The sequence below is a fragment of the Vigna angularis genome, chromosome 2 (genome assembly GCF_016808095.1).
Source record: "Vigna angularis cultivar LongXiaoDou No.4 chromosome 2, ASM1680809v1, whole genome shotgun sequence".
Taxonomy (NCBI): Eukaryota; Viridiplantae; Streptophyta; class Magnoliopsida; order Fabales; family Fabaceae; genus Vigna; species Vigna angularis.
In genome coordinates, this window is record NC_068971.1 from 33,311,831 (window position 1) to 33,320,620 (window position 8,790).

Sequence of the window (8,790 nt, forward strand, 5' to 3'; positions counted from 1 at the left end):
TTAATATCAAATTCATTTATTAATTGACATTGTTATTTCCAATAATTTAAAGAATTTAAATATTAATATAAACTCCTTCCATATATTCAAAAACTTCAAAGTAATTGGATTTAAAATATTTATATTTATGTACTTTTAAATTTTAAAATTAAAATATATTAAAATATAAAATATAAACAAATTTTAATTTTACATCAAATTTAATAACTAAAACATATTTATCCGAAATTAAATTATATGAACGATGGACTATGATTATATTTTCTAAAAATTAATGTTTAATCACTCTTACATTAAATATCCACGCGCATATCGGGACGACAGACACGGTACATTAGCACAAACGTGAATGGAACGCCGAGAGAACCTTCCATTCAAGCCTACTACGGGACATGACATTTAACAAATTAAACATTGAAGATTAGTTTTCTTGCGAAGTTTCTCGTTGAATCCGCGCACAAATACATCGATAAAACCTAAGATCGCATCAAATTTTCATTCCAACGTTAAAATTTTTCTAAACCCCAAAAAATCAGAAAACAATGGAACCAGATCAAAGATGCATGGAGGTGAAACTCATTTCGTGTAAGGACCTCAGAGCCTTCAACTTTTTCCAAAAGCTCACAGTTTACGCTACCGTCTTCATCGACAGCGAGGATCCGAAGACGGAAATGACGGAGGAAAGGAAGCAGCGACAGCGAACCCTAACGCACAGAGAAGGCGACGGCGATGGCACCAACCCCGAATGGAACAACTACGCACGTTTCGATTTGGGGTGGTTATCGCGCTCGCCACGCCACTCCGATTATGATGATCTCTTCCTCTGCTTTGAGTTCCGCCACGACGGCGTCATCCTCGGGGACAAAGTCGTCGGCGAATGCCGCGTGGCGTTCTCTGATCTGATCCGCGATGCTGCCGCCGGCACGGCGAGGTTCGTGAGCTACGAGGTTCGATCCCCCGAGGGAAAGCCCAATGGTATCTTCAATTTCTCGTACAAATTGATTGGGTTTGGCATTGGGATTGGAAATTGGAGTGGGAGTGTGAGCGGAACGCAATCGTCGCAGTTTCTTGAAGGGAGAATCTCAGGGTACCCTGTTCTGGCACCGGAGGATTGCGCTTGCGCTTCCAATAGGGTACAATATCCCACGTGCGAAATTGAGAACACGTTCTGCTACCCAGCGGTCGCGATGCCGGTGGGGTGTCCCGTCTATCCGGCAACTGCTCCACCGCCGCCGGTTATGCTTCCGTCGTACGGAGAGTATAATTTCAATTACCCACAACCACCGCCACCCCCGCAGGTTGCGTATCCATATCCTCCCCAGCCTCCTCCGGTGCATGCTTACCCTCATTTTGGGCCGGAGCCCCATCCTTGGCTACAAGGCCCATATAGTGAACGCAGGTGGTAATGGACTAATGAAGAATTCAAAGCCCATACTTTTTCTGCAGTGTTTATTTTGACAACATTTAGCTGTAGAATTTTATTTATTTATTTCTTTTTACTATTTCTGTCTTGTAGGGTTCTCCATATTTTATACACGGAAATTTTGTTGAAAACGTTTTTGTTAATATTTGAAATTTTTTGTTTATTTATTGTTGTTTTGGTGGAGGGAGAAAAGGAGTTTGTACCTAATTGACCTAACTTAAAATTACTAACTTTAATTAAAATTACTAACTTTAATTAAAATTACTAACTTTAATCATACTATTAGCGAGAAAGTAAAAAAATCACTAACATTAAAAACTAGAAGAGGCATTCTCATTTGGGTTCATACCTAAACGTTTTATGAATAAAGTTTCTAATTTTGTTTTTATCAACAACAGCACTAGTTCCCGAATCAAATGACTAGATGATTACTTGCGTATATAGTTGGATAAAGAAAAATAAATAAATTTATGATAATCATTCATTACTATTTTTAAGTAAAATAGATATTAAAATTAGTTTATGCAAACAGTCATTGGTAAAAGTTTTATTATATAATTTCTCTTTTTATTTTGTATTTTTAAATTACATATAAACTAAACTTTGACTTTAGCAAAACTTGTTTATGTTTATCTTTTTATCTGTGTAATATTAAAATTATTTCGGAGTAGAATATGATTATACATTGTGTTAGAAGAGAATACCCGTAACACGATGTATTGTATTCTTTTGAATGTACTCTCTATCATTAGTTACAATTAATAAAATAATTTTTTAGTGAATCTCGTCATACAGTGGTTTCTTTCTAATATTATAATTTTCAATACATTTGAATGAACAGTAAAGTGAAATAAAAATATGTTACAACTACTTTTCTAACTTATTTATAATCAACTTAACTAGTTTTTCATATTGTACCAATCAAATGTTTGACTCATTTTCAAGATAATGGTCATGCAGTCACCAACCATATGTAATGCAATCTTTTGAATTTCATAATATTTATTTAAATAGCATACTTTATTGTTTATGGGAATGGATTCTAACCTTCATTTGCATTCATTATTAAAAAAGATAACTCCAAATTCAAAAACAAATTCTAACTTTAATATTTTATGTCTTGAAGAATAAAATTATAGAAAATTTAGAAATTAAAAACTACAATAATAAAAATAGTTAATATTTTACAACATTTTATAATATTTAATTTTTTTATAATAATTTAAATACATTGTTAAATGTAATAAACATTGAGATTTTGTTAGAAAATATAATAATGAAAATTAAGAATTTAAGTATTGATTTAAATTAATGATGAGAGTGCATTTATAATTAAATCCATTTATTAATTTAATTATATAAAATATGAAATAATATATACCTATTTACTAAATTAAACTTAGTGGAATATCTTATTTGTAATAATTGATGTACGATATTATATTTTTATTAAGTGTGATATATAATTTAAAATTGAATAAATGTATTTAGTTTTGCTCTAATGACATTTGTAAACATTTTATTGAATAAATATATTAATTGAAATTAAAAACGTTTTACAAACTTATTAAATATTATATCGATTTTGATAATTTTATTAAGTAAATTATGTAATATATATGCAATAATATATCAAAGTAAGTTGTGATTAAGTTTGTAATAAACTTATATGTTATAATTATGTGTTTTTTTCTATATTATAGTATTGTTAAAAAATTCGATTTGTTTTGTGTAATGAAACTTGTGATTTAAAATTTGCAACATTTTAAGTTGTTTAATAGTAATAAAATGGTTTGATGATAAAAAATAAAATCTTTAATTCATTATTTTAAATTAATATTGTAAATATGTATTTATTTTTTTAATATATTAATCATTATCTTTTCGGCATTGAAATAATTTGAATAAAAATTCCAAATTATAAAGTATCACTTGCAAACAACGTGCTAATCAATAATTACTATAATAATAGAAAAATTAAAAGTACCCGAAAAAAAAAATTAATCTTTTGGTTAACCTTTGGGAAATAACCACTATATCTTGTTTCTTTTTTGCTCTTTAGTGTTTTGTTAAAGAACAAAATATGATTTTTGTTAATAGTCTGAGCTTCCTTATTATTTTTGTGAGGAAAGAATGGAGTTAATACACACAATTAACGCAACTTAAATAACAAAGTTTAAGCATTTCTTAATCAATACAAAACATTGTTTTATATTACCCTGACAAACTAGTAGGGCCTGTCTTGTAGTTTTACTACCTAACTCTTGTGAAACCAACTTTGTATTAAAAGGCTAGAAAGACACATGTTAAAATTATTATTTCTTTTACATATAATTTTTGAAGCACATGTTTTTCAAGCACATGCGATAGATGATTATAACTTCTATCATATATGTGACCTTATTGAAATCATCAGCGTACATATGCGGATATATGTCAAGATTATAGTGATAGTGAATGTTTTTGGTAATTAGAAATTGATTCCTTGTTGTTCATACAAGGGAGATCCACCTACGAAAGACTCTTTGACATTCAAGCTAATAAGAGAGTTTATGATCTATGAGTATTAGTATAAGATATTGAGTGAATATTCCTTGACAAATACTAGTTGCATTTATAGGACTCAAATGTGTCGTGAACCTATGTTATCATTGGAATAATACTTACCTCAAGTATATAATAACAAAATAGTTAATAATAACATAATGATATTTTATCATGAATAATAACTATAATACCAAATTGTCGAGATTAATTATACCCCAATAGACATAGGCTTGGGTCGTTCCATAGTGGATGAGTTTAATGGGCCTTGTTGGGTCATGTTCTTTAGTATGTCTATTGTGCCTATAGGAACATAAACCCCCCATCCCCCATCTCTAGAGTTTGATTGGCATACATGATCGTGTCCAATCTCTTGGTTGGACCTCAACTGACTTGTATAGTTTGCATGTGGATTGATCATTCGACCTAGCTCGTATGTGCATTGGCTCTCTGGTCGAGCTTCGTAGGTTGAGTGGCCCTTCAGGCGAGCTCGTATATGGATTAGCCCTCCGGTCGAGCTCGTTCAAAATCCGCTATGTAAGAATAGTCCTTTTGACTTGTGTTACGCACTTTAGGAAAACTTTATGCTAGGCTGCCAGCTTGGGCAGGCGTTGTTGGGTGTTGTCGACTTTAGGCAAGCTTTCCTTAGTGTTGTTGACTTTAGGCAAACTTTGCTTAGATCTTGTTAACTTTAGGAAAACTTCCCTTTAATGTTGTTGACTTTAGACGAGCTTCCCTTTGATGCGGCTGAGTTTAGACAAGTTTTGCTTTTTATGCGACCAACTTTTTTGGGTGCTGCTGTTTTGTGCAGGTCTGGCTAAGTTGATGATGATTTTAACTTGCTTTTATATTATTTCTTTATGGTTACTTCACTTCAAGCAATCCTTGTTGCTCTTTAAGTTCTCTTCATGCTTGTCCTCGCATTTCTTGTCTTTTATTTCAAATTTGCTATTGTTAAGGGAAGTGAAAGCGACAAAGGTGAAGGCCGAGTGAGACATCCTGGTTGGCTTATGTACTAAGGTAGGTCAAGATTTAACAAATAGAGACCTGGACTTCTAAATAATAGGACACGTCTATGTTCTTTTCTAATTGCCACGTCCATGGTCTTTTCTGATTACCACTTCCGTTGTCTTTCTCGCTGCCACCTCTATGGTCTTTTATCGTTGTCACCTCCATGGACTTTTGTCGTTGCCATCTCCGTGGTCTTTTATTGTTGCCACCTCCATGGACTTGTATCGTTGCCACCTCCGTGGACTTGTATCGTTGTCACCTCCGTGGACTTGTATCGTTGCCACCTCCGTGGACTTTTATTGTTGTCACGTCCTTGGTCTTTTATCATTTCCACCTCTATGGTCTTTTATCGATGCCACCTCCGTGGTTTTTTCTTTTTGCCACCTCCGTAGACTTTTTTTATTGCCACCTTTGTGGTCTTTCATCGGTGTCACCTCCGTGGACTTTTATCATTGTCACCTCTGTGGTCTTTTTTGATTGTCACCTCAATGGTCTTTTCAGATTACCACCTTTATGGTCTTTTATCGTTGCCACCTTCGTGAACTTTTACCGTTTTTGTCTAGTAACTCAGGTGCCTCATTTGAGGGCTTATTGTGCCACGTTTGTGGGCTTTATGTACTATCGAAGTGGGATTTCTAGTAGTGGATGTTTGTCCTTATGCATCCGCAAGAGGAGCATAAGGGAGGAAACCCCATTGCGTTTGTTGTCTTTCTTGCTCTTACAAGTTTTTTCGTCTTTCAATTATTGTTTTGCCTTCCTTTCTTTCTGATAATTTTTGCATAGTTATACAATTTGTGATCGTAGTTTTGATACCGCTAGTTAGCAATCATTGTTATTAGAAAGGAGCAAAAATGAATAACTAAACAAATAAAACATCCTAAGTAAAGATTTTGGGAGTAGAATGTTTGCTTATCTTTTGGATATTTGTCTTTGTGCCATCTTAGGCATTCTATTAGTGGATGTTTGTCGTCGTGCTTATCTACTGTTGAGGTTTGTCTTGACATGACCTTGATTAACTTTTCATTAAGTTCTTATACCCTATAGGCTTTATTATGGAGGGGATCCATAATGAAATACGATTTGTTCCAGTTGGGTGCAAGCTTTATTTCTGCTTTATAGCCAAACTTTTATGGCAACCTCCTTAGCTAGATTGGGCAAACTTAGGAGATGTGCATGGAGGGGTGTTTCCTTGGATGGATGATGCGAAAAAGTGGTGGTAAGTGGTCCTGGGATGATGAGCTAAGGTGTGGGTGATGTAGAAGCTCATGACCTCTAGGAGATATGGTGGTGATAATGTAGTGTTTGGTGACTTTAAGAGAGGTGAGGCCAAGAAGGAAGGTGACTAGAGGGGCCTCTAGGGTTGCTTTAGTCTTGATCTAGAAAGTGTATGACCATAATTTGGCAGCATAACATTACATTAATCCAAGATGAAATACAAGGGTGGAGATACCTCTATTTATAGGCCAGAGATCTCTCCTTCTAACCCTAAAATCATGATCTCCCACCTTTGCTCTCATTGGCAAAAAATGAAACCTTTTAAGGAGTGGACAAGTGTCCACAAATCCTCTCCAATGATGGGAGGACATGTGGTCACTCACAAAACACAATCATCTCCATTCCTAGAGTGTCATGTGACCACTATTAAAAGGAAATTATCTCTAATGGTGGAGCGACATGTGACCATTACTAAAAAGAAATCATCTCCGCTCCTAGGGTGTCATGTGGTCACTTCTAAAAAGCAAATAATCTTTAATGGAAACATGACACATGACACAAACTTTCCACTTAGTTTGGATGCCTAATTTAAAGAAAATCCTATGCTACTCGTAACTTAATACAAACTTTAAACAAAGTTACACTGTTATATCAGACGTTGCAAACATCGTTACAAACGACCAACACCTAGACATGCAGTGATTAAATGAAAATAAAAAATGGAAAGCATTAATTAATGGTTGTTGAAAATGGAGCTGGTAGGTGGGTGATCTCACACATGTCTATGATAAACGAAAAGAAAACGAAAAATAACCGAAGAAAATTTCGCTCCCACCTACATGTCCACAACGATGTAACATCATGACACAGCGTTAGTAATAAAAAATTTCCAATTCAACATACTTTATTCTAATTTTTATTCGTGGAAAAAGAAGCACGCAAGATGTTACGACAAAACAATTCCTTTCAATAAGCACGCAAGATGTTACGACAAAACAATTCCTGTCATTTAGGTTTCTACAGTGACAAATGAAACAACTGAAGTACAGAATGAGAACAAAAATATTCAATGTCCAAAAACGAACATGTGTAATAAAACAGCATTTTACACAGACAACAAAATGCAGAATTTGAGACAGCAAAATCCCAAGGAATGCTCTCTACAAGTGCAGCGCATCATTATTACTGTAACTACAAGGCTGGTTTTCTCTTTACATCACTTAGTAACCTAGGAACTGCACGGGACTTTGCGACCTAAGCTGTTCATAGAACCTTCTGATAAAATCCTCAGCCTGAACATCAACATGATCGTTTCCAGTTTCTTCACTTTCATCCAATGCAGAATAATTGGACACCCTCACAGAAAATGGTGAGAGAAGAGGGCTCTTTTTTTCTCCAGGGACAAATATATTGAACATGTAATCTGGGGTTTTTGGCAGGGTAACAACACCCTTAGGCACATCAGTTTCAACCTCAAATGAAAAACGGTGTTCATCATCGACAACATCAGGGGCATGGATGCAGGGAAAGTTGAAATGGTGCTTGCGCTTTGGCATGTGGAAGAAAACAGGGTTTGGACTATTGCTACATGAGAATTCATAATGCACCCCTAAGCCACCTCGTGTCACACTCTTAGGGTTCTTCTGCTGGTGGTGATGGTGATGGTGATGATGTGATGACATGAGATTGCTAAGAGATTTTCTCACGTTACCTTTCTTCATCATCAAGTTCGTGTCCATGATCATCTTTCTCTTTGATATGAGACCCTTCCTTATCATGAAGAAGGTTACCCTCATCACATTCCATAATCTCTTTGCCACAACAGAAGAATGTACCTCCATTTCTCAAACTATTACAATAATAATGAATATGTTTGCAACTAAGTGAAGAAGAAAAAAATACTATATAAGTAAATAAAGAAAGAGAAGGGTTTCTTGATTCTACTACGAGGCTTTATGCACCTCGTAGAAGAAAAGAGAACCCTGGTGTGAGAAAGTAGGAGGTGAAGCGAGTTATATATATAGTGGTTTCTTTTAAAGTTTTTTAATGTTATGGAGTATGGCAAAGGACATATAATTAATGAAAAGAAAGTGGATGGTGTTTTCAAATAGACACAACAAAGTTTAGAAAGAAATAAAATTAATGTGATTGTTTGAAAGTGATGAAATGAAGAAGTAGTTGACGTGTTCAATCGAAATACAGCTAGAACACACAGTGTTTGGGATTATTAATAGAGGAAGTTCAACGGCTAAAAAACATGATCTGGCTGAAACAGTGAACAGCCAACAAGGGACCCATTGGTTGTCTTTTTTCAATGACTCGTCGGTGATGAAGGAGAAAAAAGTGGGAAGCTTCATTAAAGTTTGAACCTTTGAAGCTCCAAAAGCAACCCAAGGTTGGGGACACGTGCCCCTTTGTTCATTTAGTGTGTACATGTGTTCCCCCACAATCCTTATGCAATAAGTGATTAATTATGGAAGGTTCACAAGGGGTTCTTCCCCTTCCTCTTTTGGCTAGACTTTTAGCTGCCACGGAGATACATGTTACAAAGGAAAACAACATAATTTGTTGTCCTCAATAATTTCCTATAATGTTTC

General features: G+C 34.8%; 2 protein-coding genes across 2 annotated transcripts; one reads left to right on the forward strand and one right to left on the reverse strand.

Annotated features, from left to right (window-relative positions):
• Positions 1-305: 305 nt before the first annotated feature.
• On the forward strand, positions 306-1,554 carry LOC108328345 (protein SRC2 homolog). Its single transcript, XM_017562204.2, has one exon. The coding sequence runs from the start codon at positions 543-545 to the stop codon at positions 1,404-1,406; it is 864 nt and encodes a 287-aa protein (XP_017417693.1). The 5' UTR covers positions 306-542; the 3' UTR covers positions 1,407-1,554.
• Positions 1,555-7,258: 5,704 nt separating this feature from the next.
• On the reverse strand, positions 7,259-8,163 carry LOC108328698 (uncharacterized). The gene has a single exon (XM_017562592.1). The coding sequence runs from the start codon at positions 8,032-8,034 to the stop codon at positions 7,414-7,416; it is 621 nt and encodes a 206-aa protein (XP_017418081.1). The 5' UTR covers positions 8,035-8,163; the 3' UTR covers positions 7,259-7,413.
• Between the last annotated feature and the right edge of the window lie 627 nt (positions 8,164-8,790).

Excerpts from the sequence above, each read along its gene's own strand:
- LOC108328345 (XM_017562204.2), top strand. The coding sequence starts at position 543 with ATGGAACCAGATCAAAGATGCATGGAGGTGAAACTCATTTCGTGTAAG.
- LOC108328698 (XM_017562592.1), bottom strand. The coding sequence starts at position 8,034 with ATGGAGGTACATTCTTCTGTTGTGGCAAAGAGATTATGGAATGTGATG.